Genomic DNA, 25,158 nt, shown 5'->3' with positions numbered 1-25,158 from the left:
AGTGTTTGGCACTTCCATGTTGGCTTTATTTTCCAGCCCCAGAGGTTGCCGCTTGATAAACACAGATAAACAAACACGCTTGCAGGCCGAGGTGATGCTTTTATGAACTTGGCTCAAGCACAAGTTTATTGTCACTGTGCAGAACAAGGCTGCAGGCGATGCAATATTCCTCAAACAAATCCGTTATATTGTTTCTCTCCAGAGTGATTAAAAAGTTAGACAAGGTAATATTTGGATATGTGCGAGCGCAGAACACTGACAATATCGTAAATACTGCGAGTAAACGAACATTCTGACCAGCTGGAAATGACAGCAAATATTTTCTGACAAGTTTAAGCAATTTTGGCATCAAATGTTGTGAGAGTGCGGGATAATAAACCATAAGCAGACAATGGATGAAAACAAAGCTGGGAGCCTCTCCAGAGGTGCCTTCATGACCAGTTGGTGCTGCATTCCCACAAAGAGATATGTAATACCGGGTTTCTCTTGAGGTGGTAGTTTTTTGTTATATATGCTGCCATCTATGTTAGTTGTTCTACACTTACTGCGATATGTGAGCTTAAGTGTTGATAAGAACACATCGCAATACTATGGTGAAACACAGACAGTGTTAGGAGTGTTACCTGTGAAATAGAAGAGGTTACAAAACACTGGTTACCTTCTTAGCTAAATTGCATCGCTTATTGCATTTCTATGTTATTTACAACACTAAAGTAATGTAACTAAACTTTTGATTACTTTACTAAGCAAAGGTTTTAAGCAATAAAACGGTGTCCTCTACAGACTGTAAATGTTTCCTTAGGTTTGACATCAAGCATTTCAGTGCTCAAAGCATAAATAAATGAGCTCTACTCTCTATAGCAATGTTGACTTCAAGAGGAAAGTGTTGAATTTCCAGCACTGAAAGACGCTCTCGTCTGACCGGATAGCCACTTGCCTGGCGTGGTCGACTGTTTTCAGGCATGGCAGACTCAGATTGCTTACAGTAATGTGCATTGATTTGACTGGCAGGCAAGAGGTGTATAAGAGAGCCAAAGCCTGTGTACACATAGACAGCTCCCTGTAAGCCATCCTACTCATTTCTTTCCCATGAACACACACTAACACACACTAACACACACTTTGTGCCTCCTTAGAAAAAACCTGTAAATGCTGGAACGCACTTAAAGACTCCTCAGCTGGACGTTGAGGGGGAATAATGCATTTAGCATGAAATTATCACTGTCAGCAGGATGCTGGTGTAATGGGAACGCTGGTTATCACAGAATGATGCTTATTCTGTTTGTGCGAAGAAAAAAGCAGAGAAGGAAAACAAATCTCGTCCCCTGTGTTTGACAGCATTACACCAAAACATCAGCGCTATGGTTATCACAACAACTTATCACGCACTTACAAAAACATCATTCACTGGGGAAGATTTAACGGGACTGTGGAATTAATCTCTGGTTCTCAAAAAAAAAGAAACAGTTTAATTTATAGGTAAAATGTTTGATTTTTTTTTCTTGTAACAAGAAGCGACTCATCAGTCACTCAAAAGAGCTGCTATTTTGCACCTGTGTGTGAAACTGTAGATTTTATTAGAGGGTGAGGGCATTGTCAAAATATAAAAAATTAAGTTTATTCCAGTGACTAACTACTCATCTAAATTGTAACATTTATACTCACTGACAATTTGCTAGTATCTGGTTGGCCCCCTTTTGCCTTCAGAATTTATGTTCTTTGCATAGATTCAATAAGGAGCTGGAAACATTGCTCAGAGATTTTGATCATTTGGCTGATATCATTTAGTTAGGAGGATCGTCCCAGCATGCGATCTTGACTTTGCTACTCTGTGTTTCCGTGAGGCAGGTATCGTGTGGTGGTTCCGTACCCACCCCAGAGCGAGGCAGAGATCGAGCTGCGGGAGGGAGACGTGGTGTTCGTCCATAAGAAGAGGGACGACGGCTGGTACAAAGGCACTCTGCAGAGGACGGGTCAGACCGGCCTGTTTCCAGGCAGCTTTGTCGAGAGCTTCTGAACTGCAAAAAGTGGACGAATGAATGCACACATTGTTCCTGTTACTGAGTCATAAAACACATGAACACACACACAAAATCCAAGGTTGGGCTGATATTAGGTTCCCCAGATTTATCTTTGTTTTATTGGATTAAAGCTCAACAAGGCCTTAAGAGGCGGCTAACCTTGAAAACAAAGGAGATTTTTTTGTTATTTATATTTGCCAAGTAATCTGTTTGGAATTAAAATGTTTTTGATTCTATTGGAAAATATCATTCAGAATGAGAATACTTTATAATCCATAAAGAAATTATATTATTAATTATTAATTATTGGTGTTGGCTATAGTAATCCATATCAGTCCAACGTATCTACACACACAAACACATATACACACTGATAATGTACAAGAAAGCTCGTCCCTGCCTCGACCAGCTCAGCCACACAGGAAGCAGGGCAGCTTTTCCCATTATCCGCCCAGTGTTGGGTCAGAGGGGCTCCATCAGACTCGGTTTCCCGACCCGTGATGTTGACTACTGAAGGCACTCAGACTGAAAGAGCACAGAAAGACGAACCCTGCCTCCTAATTCTCCTCCTCGGCATCATCCACCAGCAAACACTAGCTCAAAAAAGCATTAGCTTTGCTTTTCCTCTGAGACCTCAGAACTTAAATTCGGGTGCTTTCTTTGTCTGAGAAGTGAGAACATACAGCCAGGTGATGAGGAAGCACATAAGCCTACACTCCAGAATCATTGTAAGCACATCTCTGTGTCGAATCTACGACCAGTATGTTTCTTTTCAACCCGATATATTATTTGTTAACGATGCATGTAGCATTATCACATTTTTTAAAAAATGTTGAAATAGATATTTTATGTTGCCGTGCTGTCTGTCACAGGATTTGTAATTTAAAAGCCAGTGTCACAGAAAGTCTAAATTAGGTCATTAATTTTTCTATTTCTATATCATATAACATAATGGTGAACCGCTTATTTTTATTCAAGTTTTTTTTTTTATTACATCTGATTTAAACAGACCCCATCAGTTGGATTAAGCTGAATTGTTGAATGTAAAAAGGAACACAAAGTCACACCAAAACTCCTTTAAAGAATTCATTTGTATTTATAATGCTGTTTTTGAACTTCTGTATGAGTTTAGAAACAAAAGAAATGCACTTGGTAATATTTGATACAACCTTCCAGAATATCTACATTTACAGTATTTTACTAATGTACAGTATTTACTTGACAAAGGGGATTTCCACTGCTGCTTGTGACATACTTGTTTTAAGCGCAAATATGATTTTTCTTTAAGAAAGCACAAATTTCTTTGGTGGGGTGAAATGACTAAAAAAAAATTTTCAGATGTCAGCTTGAAATGTAAAAAAAACAAAGCTTCCATTATTGACAGTTCTCATCAAATAAGTACAAAGATTGCGAAGAGTATTTCCTCTTCCTCAGCTTTTTCCTCGACAGTTTTTTATCTATTCTGAGACAACGTTGCCAAACCAAAACTGCACAGACTCGATGCTCGTGAAAGAATAGCTGAGAGGGGAAACTCAGAGGACACAAACTTTCATCATGCAACTGCCAGAATTGACTTTGTTACTCAGATCGTGTCAAATAATTTTGTTCTGCTTTAGTGAAAGTGTAGTCTGTCTGCTTCTGTGATTCTTTCGTATCCAGAGTTTAGATGCAGGCTTGCCTGGTTTACGTTCTGCCACAACCACCTACCTGTTTTTCTGCTTGCGGAGACAAAAGCACAGCAACACTCAGAGCCTGACTCACTCGCTGTGTGTGCGGCGGTACATCAGAGATAAAGAGGCGGTCAAAGAGCACAGGTACAGGGCACGAGGCACTTCCTCACCTATTTTTTTAAACGAGGCAGAGTTAAACACACAGGCGAGGGTTGTTCATTGGCTGACTGCTTAGATTTCTAATTGGCTCTAACCTGATCCTAAGCACAGAGCCTTTATGGCTTAAGCACTGTTGAGTCTCCTTCCTACATCCATGTTATGTGGGAAGAAAAATACACTGCTCACAAAAAAATTCATTCATTAAGGGAACATTTGATCATCACAGTACAGACTAAAGTAAATAAAATATCAGGGACGTCATGCTGTACAGTTAGGAAGCACAAACCATTGTGAATCAGTTTCACCTGCTTTGGTTCAGGTTCACACTGAGCACATGTGAAAGATGTGAAAGAGCATGAAGATGCCGTAGCAAACTTTATGATGCCACCAAGAGCTGACATGCCGATTCTGGTGTAGTCTGCTGATGCCAGTCAGTGATGTGCTGGGAGACACAGCAGAGGGATATACTACAAAGTTCAACAAAGCCAGGCTTTCTTTGCTTTAGCTTAATTCCATAAAACCCAAACAATTACAGAGCAATGAAAATTTAAAATAGATACAATTAAACATCAAAGTTACGTATCAGTTTTAAGCCATCCTTGCTAAATTGTGTCAAAGTGTCATGATGGATGATCACGTACAGACATGCCATAACGTTGAGTCTGCTCATCTGGATGGAAATTGCTTTAGTTTGTCAGCAGAACAAAGTAAAAGTAATTTTATTGATTGGTGTGTGTTCTGCGCTCTTTAGCTGCAGTTCCAGAAGTCTAAAAGAGAGTTAAGAGCAGATTCGTGTGAAGTATAACAACATTTATAGATTTTCTGCATCACCAAATGAATAAATGTATCATGCCAATGCCCAGTTTGCACTGCTGAACCTTTAACGCTCTGATTCATTCATGATGTTAACAGCTTGCGCACGTAATACATATTCACCCTGCAGACAATTTACATTCCGCTTAAAACATGCTGTAAATAAAAGAATCAGCAAGAAAGTGGAGCTCCCGGTCAATTTTAAACCAAAACTCTGAACATAACCTGACCCTGACCACTTTATGTGATCAGAACAAGTTACCACGGTGATTTAGTCAGAAGACACAGAAAACTCCCTTTGTAGTATAACCTGCTAGTATCGTCACATGCTGCCAGTAGTGAGAAGGATACTAGACAGAATAAAAACTACTGAAAAATGAGTAAGGAGGAATGAGGAGAGAGGAATGGTCTGTGGCCACCACCTTTAAATCCTTTAATAATTCCTGTAATTCCCTTTGTGGTGGGCTGTCTTGCTGTCACTTTCATGTGCACCACAATGGTTCCTCGTGCTTCCTACCTGCACAGATTGATGTCCCTGAAGTCGAACTGACATTGTGCTATATTTTGTTGATCAAATGAGCAGTGTAGATACAAAAAGGTATCTACACTGCTCTGAGAATCTATATTTATAGAGCACTTTTTTGAAGATGCATACAATTTTAGCTAATTTAAAGAACATCCACAAGATAAATGGCACAAAACTTGTCGCATTTTGGTCTTTTTTTTTTCTTCCTCAGAGAGGAAACTCTACAAACTCTAGAGGACAAAATGTTTGGAAGCTACTGTCACGTGTTTTCCACAAATTATCAGACCGAATGATCAAATCTGAGACCTTCCAGCGAAATCAGTGGATACTTGAAGAAAAAAGCACATAACATAAACAGATGCTAAATCAGACTACAACGTCGAATTCGCTAGAAACCATTTTTTTCCCTCCCGGATACTTTTGATGCTGTGAGATACTTGTGCTTTCTGAACAGTAGGCATATAATTTTGAAAAACAAGCAAAAGAAATATACTGGACTCTAAATTAAAGTTTTTTCCAACACATACAGACTAGGGCTAGGCTGTTTTCCGTTAACATTACTTATATGAAGAAGCTCGCTTCAATTCTTAACACGTTTAATGTTTAACTGGTCGTTTTTGTCTATGTGATGTTATTTTATACAAGTGTACCAGACTATGATCTTTGTATGTGTTTCAGTGGGGCGTTTGGGGTCAGTCGATTAAAAGTGCCATTTATTTACCTTGAAAAAAACAAAAGGGAAAGTAAACGCCAAATTTTTTGATATTGTGATGGGAAACTTCAATCTGAACATATCTACATTGGCCTTCAAAACCTGTCAGTCAAACCCCAGTGCCTACAAATGTCAATACACACGCAAACACAAGTATACGCTCTTACTTTTCCTTCTAGGTAGATCAGTGCCCTCTTTCCCTCTTTGTTTTGTTTGTATCAGTGTGATAAGTTTGCTGTTTGCTTTTCAATCCGCACAAAGACGGAAATCCAGCGGATCCCAGAACAGTTTCCGAAGAAACACTGAGCAAAGTTTGGATCTGTTTGGATGCCCGCTAAACTGAGGACTTTAATTTCTATAGAGTCAAACTTAAGCACAAGTCCTTGTTTGCCCGGTTTGTTCTTTTTTTTTTTTTTTTTTTTTCTTTCTTTGGGGTGGGTGATGTGAGGAGAAAGCGTTTACAAGAGTCAAAAAGTCAGGAATAAAACCACTGCACGGTGGTCACTTTACGCAAAATAACTTGAACCGCTGGTTTTTGCAAACTGTCTTCATGTGTTTTGATTACGTGATGTAAGCTTGTCGTTTGCCTCAGCTTCCTGGTTGTGGAAAATGTGAACAGGCTTTGAACAGCAGCGGTAGCTCCCACTGGACGCGAACACATCGTTGGATTTTGTATGACGCTCCTGTTTCGATTGAGCTTGTTTCAGATTATGAATTTGAAATAATAATAGTTAATTTTGGTTTGTCCTTCCAGGAAGCCTGAGCTGTGTCACCCTGCCATCTTGACTTAGATGTTGGCCATATTTGTTCCTATGGATACTTGGGTGTTTGTGTGTGTGATGAGAGAGGTTGGGAGGAGGCATCTGTATGTAGCTCTTTACATAAAAAAGAAACTTTATTAAAAAAAATAAATTAAAAAAAACAGTTCGGTGGAGCATGGATACTCATGCCTCTCCAGGAAAGAGTCCAGCAGAGCAGTGAGAGAAACAGAGGGACGAAAAAAAGTATATATATTATTCTATATTGTGCAGAATATTTATAGGCCTTTTGTGCCATTGAAGTCATGCTCTGTGCTGGCCACGCCCAGCGCTCTCTACCATGTGATCATTATACATCGTCTTGTACTGATGACCCGTGGTTGATTTGTTTTTTCATGTCAAGTGCATTTTTCGCAATAAATGCCTTTGTTTTAAAACAGCTGTTCAGTGTGTTTTTTTCTCTACATGTTGCCTGCAGCTTTATGATTATCATGAAAGAGGAAGTGGCAGAATCAATTCACATTTATGTGCTCCTGGTACAAAAACAAGGACATTACCTGTATAGCCCATTAAGATTTCACAGCTGGCCATTAGAGAATCCATCCTGGAGAGTCATATTGTATCTTGCTATAATTATAATTATCTTGTGAAAAGCTGTGGGAGCAACACTCCAGGTATGGTTGTCGGCGTATCATTAGTGAAGTGTGTGAAGTGAAGAGGTGTTTAGGAATAAAGGAGACGTTCTTCCTCTTTTATCCTTCCCCCCCATTGTCTCTTTGACTCATTCTCAAATCTCTATCTTCCTCCTTTCTTAGCTTCTTCCTCTTGGCCTCTAAAAGCCAACGCTGGCGTGGATGAGGTGTGTAATTGGTAAATTTCAGAGCGTCAGCGGCACTCCCCTTAAATGACAACCCTATCTTTCCACGAGTCGAGCCTGTCTCCAGCGATCACCCCCATTTGCATTTAGAGTGACTGGCAAAAGGTGACAGGGGTGTGTACGGGAATGTCTGCATGTGCGAGTGCAGGTGTATGACAGCTATCTTAGCTGTAAACCCAGTCATAAAAAACTCGACTCTAACACTCAAACTGCTGCGTTTAAAGCAGAGAGAGGGAATGCTGCACCTTTTTCTTTGATTTTTCAGATTTCTGCAGTGCACAGATTGTGTTCTTCCAGGAAAACTGGGTAAAATCACTTCCCACCTGGGAGCTGAATCTCCTAGAGAGCAGCTGAAGGTGTCTGTATATACACACACACACACACGTGCCCATTCTCCACAGTTTTCCTGGGTGAAATGGTTCTCCTCTAGGTATCCACTTCTCAGCTTATTATACCAGTGAGGTGCTGCAGGCTCCTGCAAGGAATCGATCAGCATTCCTCTGCTATACGCCAGAGCTGTCTTTCCACCTGTCTGTGTGCCAGCTCCAGAGTCGCACTAAGGGAAAGAGGGCTGTAGGGTAAGACACTGCAGGGAACAAGTCCTTTATCAGGCAATATAGGGCACTCCCTTTGTGTGTGTGTGTGTGTTCGTGTTCAGATATAGCAAGTGGTGGGTAGGGGAGATGTTAAGCTGCTGTTACCTACTAAATCTTACTCTAAAGCAAAGGGAGAGCTTCTTCCACTTATCTTCTGAGAAAAGGAAAACGAAATGTAGACATTAACATTTCTTCTAACTGAACCACACAGATGGAGGCATTTCCTTTTCTTTTAGAATTAGAATAGAATAGAATTCAACTTTATTGTCATTGCACATGCACAGGTACAGGGCAACGAAATGCAGTTTGCATCCATCCAGAAGTGCTTTAGTGATATAGATATATTACAATATATATTAGCAATAATATAGATATGTGAATATATTACAGAAATGGGTCTATTATGGTATGTTATAATGTACACGGTATGAAGTATGTTGTGAATATTCTATAACTATAAGTATGTACAGGCTGTAGTGAGTACAAGCTATGTACAGGCTATGAACAGGATATAAATATGAAAAACTATACAGAATATGAAATAAATAACTTTACAGAATCTGGGACATACAGCTATACAGAAATGTGAACTATGCAAGTTGTAAACAGTTGTAGGATTAAAGATTATCGAATGTACAGAATGATTATTTACACAGAGCTATACAGTAGTGCAGTTAAGTGAGATATAATTCCTACAGAGGCTATATAAAGTGCTAGTGGTTGTGAGTGGTGGTTCAGTCAATGTTATTATTGTGTGTTTGAGGGTACAGTTGTCCATTGTGGGTGTGTGTATGTTCAGTCCATGTGTTAAGGTGGGTCAGATGTCAGGAGGCAGAGTTCAGGAGTCTGACAGCTGTGGGGAAGAAGCTGTTCCGGTACCTGGTGGTCTTAGTCCGGAGGCTCCTGTGGCGCCTCCCAGAGGGCAGGAGGGTGAAGAGTTCATGTGATGGGTGACTGGGGTCTTTGATGATTTTCCCAGCCCTTTTCAGACACCGCTTCCTGTAGATGTCTTTTATGGCAGGAAGTGGTGCTCCGGCGATGCGCTGGGCAGTTTTCACGACCCTCTGCAACGCCTTCCGGTCCGAGGCAGAGCAGTTCCCGTACCAGACTGTTATACAGTTGGTCAGGATGCTCTCAATGGTGCAGCGATAGAAGTTCACCAGGGTGTCTGAGGAAAGGTGGTTCTTCCTCAGAGTCCTCAAGAAGAAGAGGCGCTGGTGAGCCTTCTTGACCAGCTTGGAGCAGTTGGTCGTCCAGGTGAGATCCTTGGAGATGTGGGTACGGTATAAAAGAAAACGTTCAAATGCCTTAAAAGTGTTATTCCAGTGATTAGATGTGGTGTCAGCAACCAACAATAAAACTTTAGTGAGGCAAAAACAGGCCTCGCTAAAGAAATGCTTTCCCCCAAATACAGTGTATAATGTCAGACCAACAGTACATTTAATAGTGTAATAATCTCCACAATTAGATATCCTGGGGGAATTCCTTGGCAGGACTGCAATGATGCCATTACACATGGACATAACATTTCAGTTTGTAGCTGTCAAATCTTTGAAGCCAGTGCAAACAGACTGTGGGTACGGTTAAATCAGTCCTCATTCATTACATCACAGTCTGAACCTCACGCTGTACCAGTAGATGTGTTGCCTATAAACATCCCAGCCTTTAATGAAGTAGACAAACACAATCCATCATCATAAAAATACAAAGATTTATTTAGAAAGAAGAAAAGCTCCCATATAATACTGTTTATTCCTTAAATATAAGTGTAGTACAAATGTGTCTCAGGCAAGCATTTATCCAGTAGGCATCGATGTGTTTCCCTGGATGTGATCACAAACTGGATAACGTAGTTTTTAGGTTTAATACAGATAAGGCACTATTACCTTTAACTAGTGTAAATACAGTAAGTTTTTTTTTTTTTTTTAATCATTGAAACCAGCAGCGGTTTATGCTGGAGTATTGCTGAGAAAGGGTTTCACACAGTTAAAAAGTCCGAAAAGCGATGAACAGAAATATGTAGAATACAGTCTTCAGAGAAATACAATTCTCCCTCAAACAGCGACTCGGTGTGATGCATTTTTTCCCCGTGAGTCAGCTCTTCTCATACAGACAGGACTGCAAGCGTCAACGGTTTGTGTCAATATATAAAAAAAATAAAATAAAAATGAAAATAAGAGAGCAAGTAAAACAAAAAATATATGTATAAAAATACACAGTAACATGTACCTAATCCCAAACCAAGCCTCTGTTTTACCCTCCTCAGAAAACCGTTTAACTGTAAACCTCGGCAGAGAAGTGAAACACTCTGAACCAATTTGTTCCCTTTGGAACAACCGCAAGAGAACGTGTGAGGTTCCTAACAGTGTTTTTGGGGGGTTTTTTTTAGTTAATGCTAGTATGTTCAGATTGAAGATTTAGAGCATCAAGGTGGTGTACCAAACAAAGAGAATATAAAAAACTAGAAAGAAACAGGGAAATATAATATCCTGTGACACTTTTGACAACTCTTAATGACAGAAACACTAGACAAACCTGTAAAAATGGTGATGGATTATTACATATGGTGCTGACAAGCTGAAAGTGAATTGTACCTCACAGGAACCACTTCACTGCTAGAAAGATAAAAAATTAAATACATGATTCATTTTAAAACCCATTTTGGACTTTGTTGAACTGATTTATGTGGGCGGTTTCTTTAGTGTTACAACTGGCCACAGGGGTGTGGAAAGGGTGTGGGGTATAATGTCACCGGTTTTGCTGGTCACAACTGAGAATCTTCACATGAAACCAGAACTGAAAAAAAGAACAAGAGAGAGACATATGAGCAACTTACAGAATTTCCCGTTTGCAGTTAATCAGTGACAATAACTTAAACATCTTACATGTGCACAGATCTTAAACATCCTCATTAGTTATCAGATTTGATACCCTTGAGTTCAATGAGTATGTCTTCATCTGCACTGTCTCTTAGAGAACAAGTAATTAATGACCTGTGCAGGGGTGCTTACTCACAATATGATATTATGATTATATATGTATAAAGGAACACTTTTTAATCAAAGTATAGCATCACACCAGGTAAACTTCTGGGGTATTGATCTGGCCAGTTAAGGAGCAGAGGTGTTTATGAAATTAACAACAGGAGCACTAAGAGGCAACAATAGCTCCTTTTCCATTATTACCTACTCAGATCGACTTTTCAGGGGTTTTCCATTAGGTCATAGTACCTGGTACCAGATACTAAAATAGTACCTGACCAGCCGGGGTTCCAAGCAATCTGAGCAGGTATTAAAAATATGACATCTACAGACTGCATGCCACGATTGGCTGGTCAGTGGCATCACTCGAGGAGTCATGAGTTTTTTGATAACTTCACAAAAATCAACTGTAATTTTAAGCCATCATTTTTTCTTTGGTTTGATGAATTCAGCCGTCTGTATGTTGATAATTTTCATTTCCAAAAAACAATGTGGAATCTATTTATTCCTAACACATTACTCAGATGTCCAGTATGACTCGCCCCCCAGTATTCCATAAAAGCACAGGCATTGGTATTTGCAGAATTCTCTTACTTCTTCCGGTCTTTGTCCTTCTTGCCATTGGCAGTGAGGCTCTGGGCCTGCAGGAGTTGGGCAGCAGCTTTTCTCTTGCCGAAGGAGCTTAGGTCGTCATCAAGAAGCCGCTTCTTCTCCTCCAAAGCAGCTTTCTCTTCTGCATGGAGGCGCTTGAGCTGCTCAAAACGACTCTGGAGCTGAAAGAATGAGATGTGACAACACATGTTCATTACATAATACTTACTTTCACACGTCGAACAAATTGAATGTAAAAGTGTAGAAAGGTAGACTGATTGGGTGAAAACAAAACATCAGTGAATTTTTTTTTATAATAGAGCATAAAACTGAAAGCGGAATATAAATAAATGACTTCTTTAATGGGGAAAAATGGAAAAGCTGACTTTATTTTTCCAATAGGAAACACTTTACTTTAATCTCTTCAGCTGATGCGAGATTTTATTTGTCTATTAAATATAAAGAATAGGAAACTCGGGGCAAAAAGCACATTGCTTAAGGTGTGTTGTGAGGACATCAGTTTGCATGTATGCACTGTATACCTCTCTTTCAGCCTCCTTTAGTTCCGCTTCCTTGTCCTTTACCCTCTGCACAAACATCTGCCTCATTTCATCCTCCCTCTTCTGCAGCTCCACCAGAAACTCCTGACGCTTTGCCTCATACGTCTGCTGCAAACTGCAACACACATAACTCAGCTGTAAGTCATATGCCCGTGCATTTTCTCATTTTGTGGATGTATGCATGGGTTTGTGACGTCATACCTGACAGGTTTGCACTCTGAGTCTGTGTCTTTGAAACCAAGCTCTTCAAGCTTGCAGCGTCTGTAAAGCTCGTAATGCCGAGTGTGGGTCTGCTCTCTCAGGTCTTCCATATTTACGCATATGAGCATCTCCCTCAGCTTAACAAAGTCGCAGTGATTCTCATTTTCCACTGACACACACACATCAAAGAAATCAAAGGGTTATTCTTCATAATAAAATACATTCTAAACTTCAAGTTAAAAAAAAAAAAAATAGTTTCAAGTAGTGCTGGGCGATATGACGATATATATCGCCTGGACGATAGAAAAGTGTCTATCGTGCATTTGTCTTCTATAGTTTCTATCGTTCCTAACCTAATTGTATAAATTATTACATAAAATTTATCATTAAATAGCCTGTTGCAAATATATTAGTGTTGTCTTGTCACTATACATACTCTAACTTTATGCACAAGAAAATAAAGTATAAAAAAAAAAATTATATTTTTCGTAAAGAAACTCCGTCTTGTGGTTTTGCGACATGGTGCTGCTTTATGTGCACCCGGATTTGCGAGATGCTTTATGGCAACTCAAAACGATGGACGCGCGACAGGTTGCAGTTTCATGCCCGGACATGCAACAGGCAGAGACAGCTACACAGCACCCCAAGAAGAAGCACTTTTACCGAAAAGAGGGGGTACGTCTGTGATTTGGTTACATTTCGGGTTCAACAGCACCGACAGAGCGGAAGACGCCCATTTGCAAGCTATGCCATAAAACTATTCCCGCGCCTGATGGCAACACAACAAATCTCTTCTATCACCTACAGAAGGTCCAAGAAAAAGAATACTCAAGAACCCAGAAAACCCGAGCTAAACCAAGTTGTGAAACAATGGGAGCAAGCTGGAAAAAGAAGAACTATAGCCAGCTGAAGATACAGCAGTCTTTCGCACAATGAGAAAACGTCCCAGGGCCATAAACAAATCACAGTAGCCGCTGTTTTCATTTGATACATTGATATTGCTGCACTAAAATGTTTGTTTCTTATTTGTAACAGTTCTGTTAAATGTCTTTTCAAATTAAAATTGGAGAAAAGTGAGCAATGAAATTTGTCAAACTTTCCAGAGAATAACTGGAAACAAGGTAAAATTGTCGTATATCGTGATATATATCATTATCGTGATATAAAATAATTGATTTGTGATAAATATTTTTTCCATATCGCCCAGCACTAGTTTCAAGCATGACACAAAGTGTAGCCAGTGAAAACCACAGTAAAGGAAAATGTTAAGGTGAACTGCCAAAGCTTTAAAGAAATCCATAAACAGAGTAATTCATCCTACCTTGCACTACACCCCATGGATACTGGCGAGCTTTCACCATCTTGTTTCCAACAGCAACTTCCTCTGTGCTGCCTACTACAGCAAATGGCAAATGACCCTTAAAGAAAAAAAAAATCATATACAAGACGGATTCATGCATCTGAAGCAAAAGACACAGCTTGGAAAAATACTTTAACTAAAGCTGTTGTAGATCAAACGCCTACACTAATATTCTCACTTAAAATCACAGATTCCTTTTACACCTCAGAAATGTTTCCTTTGACAAAACAAAACACACACGGTGTGTGTCTGAAATTTGAATTATATGTTTCGAACATTTCTGCCAGTAAAAACATTCACCTAAACCTGTATCTGAGAAAAGTCTGTGTGTGTGTGTGTTTCCTTACATTCATTGTAGTGTTGACTTTGGCCACTGTCTCATCATCCAGTGGGAACTGGTATATCTGGACACCATTGCTGACCAGCTCACTCATGATCTTGATCTTGAACTTGTGCAGTTCACTCTTGCTGATTGTGTCGGCCTTGGCAATCACTGGAATGATATTCACCTACAGACAGATGTGATAAATGTTCATGATAAGCATAGTGACAGTATTTTTTACAAATACATGCCAGCTACAGAAAATAACTTTTCATGCCATCTGTGAAATAAAATAATAATAATAATTAAAAACAAAATGATAATCTGATAATCCAGTTTACCATCAAACATATTTTCACCATGTCTTTGTTATGATGGAGTCACACTTTAGCTTCCATTTTCATAGTCAGACCTTCATCTCCATTAACATCCAATGCCTCAAATGCACAAAATTATAAATCCACTAAAGAATGCAAGGCCGCACTGATATCAGTAGCTTGATATGGTTCAATGACACTGAGAACTAAGACATGCAAACCACTGCATTTCCCCTCAGTATGCTAAAGGACATTTATATACAGATAAATACTGAAAAATATAAAATAGAAACAAATAAATGTATTTTCATCACAGCTATCACATTAATTTAGAGACTTTTATTCTCAATAAGAACTAAATACCATGACAGCAACTACTGTTGTCTTTAAGCTGCATGTAGACAATATATAAAATTCAAAACACTAAATTCACAAAGTTATCTTCAATAAAAAGAGCAACTCCTGATATCACAGGCATCCACTAATTGAGCTAAAACAAGTTGTTTTCACAGCACAGCATACCATGAAAGTACATGTAGACACATTAAATACATCCTGTCATCAGACTGGTAACAGTATCACTCAACAAGAACGGGAACTGTATTTGTTGTCTCTCTCTTTATCAGAAATTCTTTCTCCTAAAACTATTTTTTGCTAAGTGTTATAAAAACCATGTTTTCTGAATGTCATTTCTGGCCCAGCAGTTCACCACGCTGTCCCACATTCCTGTCTGTCTGTCACGTTGTCAAACCAAACTGGGACCTGGAATGACTTGTTGTCATTGGGCGAGCTTCTGGGGCCAGACCACACACACCCATACACACATACAGAATACACACACACTGACCCCAGCAGAGAAGTCTTAAGAGATCTGATCCAAAAGCTGTCTGAGTGACTGCCTGTCTGTCACTGCTGCAGATTGAACAATTGGCTCTTTCTGTGTGGTTCTGTACACTGACACAGAAGGACAACTCGAGTGTGTGTGCGTGAGGTGATTACAGCATTCCAGTGCTGCTTCTATCCCTTTCACACGCAAATCCAGGGTTACCAACACTCCAGAGCAGCGAAACCACACAAACACACAAAAAGCACAAAGTTGCTACACACAGGGAGCATGGGAAACTCTCTAACCATTTCAAGAGGAATGGATAGAAGGGGGTTCAGTTAGTTGGACAGTGAACCTCTCCCAGCAGTCAGACATAAAAACAACCTCAGTAGCAACTTATACAGAAACTCCCACCATCTCTCCCACACACAACCACATATAATCTGTCTTCATGTTAAATGTTTTCACACTGTATTCCTACTAAAGAAGCACTAAAAGAAGGCACCTTTTGCAGTTGTCGCTTCCAAGTTTGAAATTTATCTCCTGCAAATGCATCATGAACGCATCATTAATCTCCTGTTATCCCTGTAGTTCACTGAAGACAAAGCTATCAAAGTTAAGCCAGCCTTCATCTTCATCCACAGACAGTACAAAAGATGGATGTAACCACAGTGACATCAGCCAGTGGTTTGTGAAATCCTGTTCTAAGCTGAACAGCGTTTGCCATCACCTCCTTGGTCTTTTGAAACTGCGTGTAATAAGAGGAGGATCTGAAACTGAACATATCCTCCATAATTCTCTTGACCAGATTTTTAACTTTTGTTTTTTATTATTCAGGATTACCTAAAAATAACAATAAGGTGTTTTACTGAGGTCACAAAGAAAGGAAGTTGAGGGTGGTTTTCAGATAACCTTTTATAAATTCTTTTTTGGAACCACAGTTATTATCCACTGGCGGCCATAAAACGTTTACGGCACTTCAGCATTGGCCTGATTTTTCAGAGTATCTTTTATAATGTTCAATTCGTCATCTTTAGCTCCAAACTAAATGCGGAGATTACAATGCTTTTAGTATATGGTCTACATCATATTCTATTTTTTACTACTCATCTCCACACAACAATTCTTGTCATTGTCTTACCCTTTTAACTGTAATGAAATGGTGCCTTACAGAATGTCTACTGCATTATTGCCCCTTTCCTCATTGGTAATCACTGGCCTGTTGTGGACCGAGGGCAGTGGTCCAGGTCAGGTAGACAACTTAAGCCTGGTTTATGGTCAACGCACACCAAATGCAACGTCACCACAGCCCCGGCATTGTTTATATTGGCACCTGGAGCAAACCAGCTCAGTTCAGACTTCTCCTGAATGACAGGTTTTCTCCTGAATTCAGCACAGGGCGATCGTGGCTCAAGAGTTGGCAGTTCGTCTTGTAATCGGAAGGTTGCCGGTTCGAGCCCTGGCTCCGGCAGTCTCGGTCGTTGTGTCCTTGGGCAAGACACTTCCCCTGTTGCCTACTGGTGGTGGTCAGAGGGCCCGGTGGCGCCAGTGTCCAGCAGCCTCACCTCTGTCAGTGCGCCCCAGGGCAGCTGTGGCTACAATGTAGCTTGCCATCACCAGTGTGTGAATGGGTGGATGACTAAATGTAGTGTGAAGCGCTGTGGGGTCCTTAGGGACTAAGTAAAGCGCTATACAAATACAGGCCATTTATCATTTTAAAAAAAAATCTTGGCATTAGTGCTGGCATAAGAGTAGAAAAGTCAAAACAAGAAGACATGAAAAGCAAGTTGGTTTGGTTTTTTCCTCCAAAACGTATAATCTCTTCAAACCATCTGTATATTCCGGGAATCTTAGCTTCTGTTCTGATATTTACTTAAATGGTAGTTAAAAACCAACATGATCATAGATTTGTGTGTCAGGTCGAAAAGGGAATCGAAAAGGGAAACGACAAGCCCAAACTACACCACAGCATGGCGCATGCCAATAGTTGTGACGTCAGTTTTGGTGAATGCTGCTGTTTGCAAAAGTAACAATTGTGAGCACAAACTAGGTTTGAAGGTATGTTGTGACATACACATCAACACACCTGACTCTCCTCAGATCAAATACCAAACATGCCCTTTTAATTACGTTTTAACCTTTGGAGTACATCATCATTCCCCAATGAACAAGTGTAACATATCTAGATGCCAACGCCAATTATATTCTTGTGCTGCAATAATACATTTCAAATGTGAGCCGCCTGACTGAAATGTTGCTGGGCTAGATTTTTTTTTTAAACTTAAGCCTGCTATTAACTATGCTACTTAGTAGCACTGCAACCACAGACACAGGTAAGTTTCGCCATCAATTACACAAAATGCGTGAAACAACTTGACTTGCTACTTTTTCTACTTCAAACATAAAGAAAACAACTTTAAAACTGACAGATTTTCTTAAGTATTACATTACAGTGACACTGAGAAATACAACACATTTATTATACCCTCTGACATGCAGAAGACACTGTGGTCCTTTCTCCTACCTTGCTGTCTAATTTCTTCATGGTGACCAGATCAAGGGATTTGAGTGAATGGCCTGAGGGGGAAATGAAGTAAAGGCAGGCATGGACTCGTGAGTCATGGTAGTTGTGAAGAGAACGCTTGATTTTTAGCTCCTCCTGGAGATAACTCTCAAATTGCCTGTCAATGTAGTCCACCACAGGCTGGTAGCTAAAAGACATACATAAAGTGATCATCAGTAACTGGCAAGTTCACAACGACAGTAAAATCACTTCACGGCAGTCGCAATCCTCCAACATTAATAACCTACTCAGCTCTTCCCCGTACCTCTCTTGTTTATTCATCTGGTCTCCAAAGCCAACTGTGTTGACCACAGTGAGACGTAGTCTGACGTTGCTCTCCTGCAGGTCATATGTTTGAGCCCGGAGCTTCACCTGAGGTTCAAAGTGGGATGACTCAAAGTTCTCAAAGTTGGTATTAAATAGCGTGTCCATCAGTGTAGACTTGCCTATACCCGTCTCACCTAGGGGCACAAAAGAGACGTATGATGCAATCTTTAGTAACTAAACTTGAAACAGAAACTTTTCAGTACAATTTTATTGTAACTATAACTGCCAGAAAGTCAGATTTATCCAGCAATGCAACTGTGGTCACAATTAATTCTAGCTAAGTGTGCAGGAGCTTTAACATCAGGAATGCCTGACTAAGAGCTGCAAACTGAGATCATTAACTGAATGTTTGTATGCAAAATAAAATTTAGCAATGCATTTCTATTACTATTTAATGACAGACAATCTACCTACGTTTTATAAAGGCAATAAAACTTTCTGAGAGAGTCTATGTTCTGTTATTCCTGTCAATTTGTTCAACAAAAATGTCCACTACTCCTGTCTAAATGACATGACAAATAATTTAAAAAAAATGTCTTAATTTTTTCCTAAATACCAAAAAAAAAATTTTTTTTAATTAGCTCATCATCAACAGCAAAAAGAAACTCTGCATACATTATGCAGAGTTTCATCTATGTATCTATGTGTGAGCGACACAGTACCGATGCAGAGAATATTAAAGCAGAAGCCCTGGCAGATGGACTTGTTGACAAGCTGGTCAGGAAGGCTGTCAAAGCCCACATGGCCAGCAAGAGACAAGGACCGGACTCCTTTATCCTGTGGAATAAATTTGACAGGAAAAGCTGGGTTGTAACATTATGATGCTTTTTTTCCTCTCTTATTTCACAAAATATTGCACTTACAAACAAACAGAATCACATAATGCACCGAGTAGTCTAGTCCAGCCAAGATGTTTACGTATTTTTGTCTTTATTCTTTGCCTGATTAGATAAATCTGGTTTTTAAAGCCTGTGTGTGGGCCAAAGAGGCACAAAAGCGGTTAGAAGACGTTAAATAGGACAATAAGATAAATCCACCAAACTTCCAAAAGCCTGAGATAACTTTAAATATCACCGTCGTCCACTTTGTCAGACCTTCTCCAGTCTAAATTAATGAAACTTCCCGAGTGTAGGTGGTCAGCAGCACTGATTTAGATATGCTATGACTAAGAACCTTTAATAACTCTGTGGGCGGTGCTGTGCTTTATTTCTGAATCCTTGTCATTGCTGGAGGTTGAAACGCCAACTTTCATTCAGATTTGTGAGGGCTAATAATCAATGATATTTGTGTCACAAAGCTCCCGCAACGTACAAATACATCTTGCGGAAGGCACGAATTGCACACATATTTTCAAAAGCTTATCACGGAGCTAACGTTAACGATTCTATGAAACTAATGTAGCACTGCTAGTGTAGCCTTAGCCAGCTAGCGCCCTCTCAGCCGTTTACCGTAGTGAAAGGCATAACCGGGGATCTTTTTTTTAAAAAAAGGTTCAGTGCTTGTGTTGATAGCACATCATACATATGTTGTCGAGTTTTAAACTTTGCCCCGTTTAAACATGAATGTTTTCCATAAGTGTAATAACTGAAAGTTTTCAGGCTAGGAGCTAACTTAACGATAGCCTCGGACACTCCCTGCTCAACTGTCTAGAAAGAAGTTTATTGTCGACAACACAGAGTAAAAAAAAATTAAAAAAAATACTAACCGGCTGCCGCGCAACATCCGAAGAAGCCATAACTTAAGATGGGTCGTAAACAGATTCAGAAATAACTTTAAAAAAATAAAAATTAGAAAAGGATCGACTTCTTTCTCAAAGAATCTCGCTCAATATCGCCCTACTGCTGTCGACAACTGGACAGACGACACCATTAAACACAATGTAGTAATGGGACGATTTTTAAATTTTCTTTATATCGACAGTAATGCAAGTTATGGCAAATTTTGCGGAGGCTCCAATATTTAAATGTTCTACAGCATGTAATTTACAAAAATAAAAGATAAGATAGCGCTGAAAAGCAAGAAAAACTTAATGCAGTAATAAAATCGCCCCCCTTTTCTAATAATGGTACAGCGCAATTTAATTTTCCCAGTGCTTACTTTGGGGACTGTTTGCACCGACAAAACATTAAAATGTATGAAATTAGATTTTTTTGAGGTGTGATTATTATAATAAAATAACGAAATGAAAAATCATTATATATATCATATTAATTTAAAACTGTTCCATATAGGATCTGCTGTGTATAGCTATGGGGAAATGCATGTAAGACCAACTAACTAATCCGGTTTATATGCTACAGAAGAAAGCTAAAGCAATTATAAATAGATTAAATATTATCAGATTATTATGATCAAGGGATTAGAATATCCATTAAATTGCATGCCTTAAAATTCTACTGTTTCATTGAGCTCCGGACTCCACCGATATTGTACAAAGCACAAAAAATCTCCTTCTAAACTGTATTTGGAGGTTTTAAATTAGAGGGAAAGCATGTTAACTAAGAACAGGGCCAGGACAATTTAAAAACAAATACAAGGTGTATCTGTTATATGGGTAAATGTGAGTAACTGTAATGAGGAATTACGATTGTTCTGTTCACTATGTCATTTTAAAAACAGTCTAAAAATCAGATCGTAAACAAATGTAAAAATGTGGAACAGAATGATTTCCATTGTTTAAAAGAAACATTTATTTTTGTCCTGGTTCTGTTTTGGTTCTTCATATTGTATCATCTTTTTTGTATTTTGGTTGAAATCTTAATATAACAAATAAGTACAGGTTTAATAAGCTTAAGGTTCAATTTGCACCTTTTAGGTCAATAATTTGTGCTCTTCCCCTTGAATTTACTTCTTGACTGTTAAGGTGTATTTGTTTACTCAAATAACCTCCTGTTTTTGTTGTTTTGTAAAATTTTAATAAGGACTGAAAGATCAAGTTCTGCGGTGGATTACTTTTCTTTGTGAGGTGAGGTAAATGTTTTAGGATCAGAATCCTCTTAATCTGGCCAAGTTTTTGCAAAAATACAAGGAGATTGAGTCCGGTTTCCTCACTGCATGCAAAAAGAAACTCCAGCTGGGCATGAAAGATAGCCGTAAATAGGATGAACATAATGCAATCTGGATGAACCTTGGATATTATTTTGAAAAGTTCAAATTGTGCAGTGCAATTATTATTAATACTGTGAGTGTGTTGACCGGAAAAAAATGTGTATTTTATTATATATTATGTATACGCAGTATTTATGGTCACTTTTAAATAACTAGTCGTCTGGGAAGCCCGCGTTTCCGATGAGCACTGGAACGCAACATGATTCTTGCCCCTTGCCTGTGAGACGATGTGAGCGCCCCCTGTCTGAAAGAGCTAAACACTGGTCTTCCCATGGAGGAGAGGAGGAGGCCAGAGAAGAAGATGCTGTCATCCTCTCCTTAAGCGAATGAGCGCGTTAATGGGCTCATTTTTAAACCTTCGTGCGCAAATAACCCAGTGATCTTTGCGCTCTGTCTGAGTCGTTCAGGACGAGGACGATGATGATGATGGCGTCCCGCTGCACAGTGCAAGCCGTGCAGGAGTTCCTGTCGGAGAGAGGAGGGAGGGTCCAACAGATGGAGCTGATCGATCATTTCCTATCGCTGAATGAACAGTCGAAGGAAGGGGTGGATCGCGAGGTGCTGAAAAGCATCGTTGACAGCGTGGGTTTCGTGAAGGTAGAAAACGGCGTGAAATTTGTGTGTTTGAACAGTGAAGGCAGCGGGGCGTCGGTGATGCGTACAGACGTAGATGGCCACGATGGTGCGGAGTGCAATGGCAACATCCAAGAGACGCTGGACAACAACTGTGTCAACGGCAATCATGATAAGGGCGACCAAACAGGTGAGGACGACGGATCCATTGTGTTTGCGTGATTTTTACGCACGTGTTTTATCCATGAATTGCTTTCTTACGTGTAACGTAGGCTGTTTTATCTATATTTTTGTTTATGTACTGTCTACTTGTTTATTTGTAATACAGCACGAATAAATAAAAGGTTTGGCAATTATTTTGTTGTTTTTACAGGCCAATATACGCATACTGCTTCTTTTTCTTTTCACCGTACAAAATAGTGTTTGATTCAATTTAATTTGGAATCATTTCCTGCCAAAAACACAAAATCCCTAAGGTTCAGGATACTAATGACACCAGTGAGGAAAAATAACAACAACAGCCTGTTAAATTCTGCAGCATGTGATCAAAAGTCTGCATGAAGTTGAATGAACACAAAAAAAATTAATGGTCTTACAGGGGTCCACTTTCCACTGGACAATGACAAACAGACAAATGGCAATAAGAAACCTGCAACCCCATCCCAGAGCAAGACCAGCACAGGAGTTCCTACCCCTGGTGGAGGAGGTGAAGTGAAGCTAAGAGACAGAAGGAGACGAGAGTCAGCTCCAATTCTTGGGATGCCAGATCTCGACCAGGCCCAACCAGGAGGATCTCATAACCAGCAGACAAGAGGGGGACGCAGGGTGTCTAGAGGGTCACAGCGTGCCATGCTGACCAGCTGCCTGTCTGAAGACAGTGCTCTGGAGGGACTGGACCATATAGGAGATATCCAAACACCCAAAGGAAGTCGCAGGAACTTCATAGAGCTGATGATGAGTAGTTCTCCTCAGGTAGGACACAGTGCTTTTTATTATCATTAAGTATTTGTTGCTTTTGCCCTTCTTTTTTTCTTTCTTTGAATGGCAGCTTTCTGTGGAAAGTAACAGTTTGCTGGGAATTTCTAAATGACTACATTTTGTGCTGTGACACAAAAATCTTAACAAAAGCCACGGCTATTGTATGTTCTGTCAGGTGCGGAGATCTCTGATCAACCGTGGGTCACGCCTCCGGGACTCGGTTAAGAGCGAAGGCGACTCGGCGTCCCTCCTCTCCTCAGCCACTGACGAGGACTGCGCCTCAGTAACCCTGGACCCTCTAGAGCACGAGTGGATGCTGTGCGCCTCAGACGGCCTGTGGGACAGCCTTCAGCCCCTGCTTGCTGTCGAACCCAGCCTGGTGACCAAGAGAGACTTTGTGACTGGTTTTACCTGCCTCCACTGGGCAGCTAAGCAGGGAAAAGCTGAGCTGCTGTCTCAGCTGCTCACCTTTGCCAAAGAGAACACTATACCTGTGAATGTGAATGTGAGATCAAGTGCTGGTTACACACCGCTGCACCTGGCCGCCATGCATGGACACACCCAGGTGGGTTGCAGGGAGTAGTATCATGTGTTACACCTGCTCAGTGAAGCAGTACATAATTACCTACACTTTATCTGCCCAGGCTAGAAACATTAGCTCAAAACAAGTTAACTGAACTATGGTTGTAAACACAAGTTTAAACACACTCATCCTAGGTGGTAATTTGGGTTTTTTAAGGATTTCTTTGAAGCTTTTTTTCCAGGATGGAATGATTGTACAGCATATATTGTTAATGACAAGAAGTTTGAGCTTATTTTAGATATTCTGCAATCCACATAGCGCCAAAAGTATACATAGGGGTTCAAACGTGCACTGTTATTTGGTTCAATATTCCTTAGCAAGTTGCACCTCAACCACATGTTTTAGTAGCAATATGGATATTTGACCACTCTCCTGTGCAGAGTTGATTCATTTAGAACCTATTACAGATCAGTGCTCTTACCAGAAGCTTAATGTTAGCTTTCTCTATCCCTTTTTTTTTTTTCTGGAAAGGAAAGCGTCTGGACTTCTTTACGTTCAAGCAATGTAAAGAAGTCCAGACGCTTTCCTTTCCAAGCTCCTTAGACTACAATGACCTGGATGACTGAGAACCTTCACAGACACCTTCTAGTTTTTATTTGTGTTTGGGATTAATGCCCTGTTGGAACACCCAGTTGTGGACAAGTTTCAAATGTCTAGTTATTCATTTTTTTAATAATTAGTATTATTATTATTTTGGCATTTTAGCCTTTATTGGATAGAGACGGTGTAGACAGACATGAAAGTGGGGAGAGAGAGGGAAAGAAATGCAGCTACATGGTCGCCTTCTAATATCCATGAAAACGAGACCTCTCATGTTTGCATGCGGTGTGTTTGCATTGACAGGTGGTTCGTGTCCTGCTGTCAGACTGGGATGCAGACCCTGAAGCTCGAGATTACAGCGGGAGGAGACCAATGCAGTACTTGTCCCCACCGCTAGCTGCTGACCTGCTGGAAGAAGGAGTGGTCACCTCACCGGGACCTGAGTCAGACAGTGAGAACAACGGCAGCGGCAGAGGTCGGGGCTGGAGATTTGCCAAAGTCCTCCAAGGGAATCTGAACCCGCTCCGGCTGCTGAATTCACCAACAGAGGCATCAGAAGATGGAACGGGGAACGGGAAGAGTAAAGGGGGGATGCAGAGGAAGACGTCTTTGAGCCGACTGAATGCCCGGCTGCACAGAGGACGCCACAGAGCCCAGATCATCCACAGCGCCTCCTTCAGGGACACAGGAGAGGTGGGAAGAGGAGAGGAGCTACACAGCAGTCCTCTTCGAACGAGACCGCTGTCCAACCTGTTTGGATAAATCGACACCACTCTAAGCCAGCGACACAGAGCTGTACACCACTCCCAGGTGTTTTTATTTGTAGCATAGGTATCTTTTATTATCTGACAGGTCAGATATTTTAGTGACAAAATATAACAGTGCAGAAACTAACACATTTTACAAAATTTTCTAAAATTCTAGTTTATTTTTGTTCCTGTTGCAGTTATTGTTTGTCACTGAGGGAAGGGTACAGTCACGTGACAGTTTATTTGCCTTGGCTAGACTGTGAATTCTTTCAAACTTGATTTTTGTTTTGACTTTTTTTTCCCCCCTTTATTTAATTTGGACAACTAACATCACAAACATAGTTTAAATATGTTACAGTACAGTTATGTTCATAAAAATGCAAAAGCAACAAGCAGTATTGTAGAAAGTTTTCACTTTGAAGCACTTTGGTTTGTTTCCTCACCGCG

General features: G+C 40.2%; 3 protein-coding genes across 5 annotated transcripts in view; 2 read left to right on the top strand and 1 right to left on the bottom strand.

The window, feature by feature from the left end:
• LOC113008489 (E3 ubiquitin-protein ligase SH3RF3) overlaps window positions 1-7,096 on the top strand; it is a 116,851-nt gene extending 109,755 nt beyond the window's left edge. For 2 of the 3 annotated variants that reach the window (XM_026145937.2, XM_026145941.2), the window contains exon 10: window positions 1,849-7,096. In XM_026145937.2, coding sequence (XP_026001722.2) covers window positions 1,849-2,017 — 169 coding nt within the window. In that variant the 3' untranslated portion in view covers window positions 2,018-7,096. Of the gene's footprint in view, window positions 1-1,844 lie in introns of all 3 variants that reach the window. The other variant, XM_026145938.2, reaches the window with a different exon arrangement.
• Window positions 7,097-9,823: 2,727 nt separating this feature from the next.
• On the bottom strand, window positions 9,824-20,049 carry septin10 (septin 10). The gene is made up of 10 exons (XM_026144798.2): window positions 19,886-20,049; window positions 18,843-18,957; window positions 18,119-18,314; window positions 17,815-18,001; window positions 14,173-14,334; window positions 13,787-13,883; window positions 12,466-12,634; window positions 12,247-12,379; window positions 11,708-11,886; window positions 9,824-10,928 (listed from the first exon to the last, which is right to left on the bottom strand). The coding sequence occupies exons 1-10, from the start codon at window positions 19,913-19,915 to the stop codon at window positions 10,913-10,915; spliced, it is 1,284 nt and encodes a 427-aa protein (XP_026000583.1). The 5' UTR covers window positions 19,916-20,049; the 3' UTR covers window positions 9,824-10,912.
• A 1,491-nt stretch (window positions 20,050-21,540) lies between these two features.
• On the top strand, window positions 21,541-24,864 carry sowahca (sosondowah ankyrin repeat domain family Ca). Its single transcript, XM_026144797.2, has 4 exons — window positions 21,541-22,051; window positions 22,460-22,833; window positions 23,015-23,404; window positions 24,266-24,864. Exons 1-4 carry the CDS (start codon window positions 21,706-21,708, stop codon window positions 24,722-24,724), a joined length of 1,569 nt encoding a protein of 522 aa, XP_026000582.2. The 5' UTR covers window positions 21,541-21,705; the 3' UTR covers window positions 24,725-24,864.
• The last annotated feature ends 294 nt before the right edge of the window (window positions 24,865-25,158 follow it).

This window comes from Astatotilapia calliptera, chromosome 16 (genome assembly GCF_964374335.1).
Source record: "Astatotilapia calliptera chromosome 16, fAstCal68.1, whole genome shotgun sequence".
In the NCBI taxonomy this organism is placed as follows: Eukaryota; Metazoa; Chordata; class Actinopteri; order Cichliformes; family Cichlidae; genus Astatotilapia; species Astatotilapia calliptera.
This window is presented reverse-complemented; position numbering and strand designations above follow the sequence as displayed.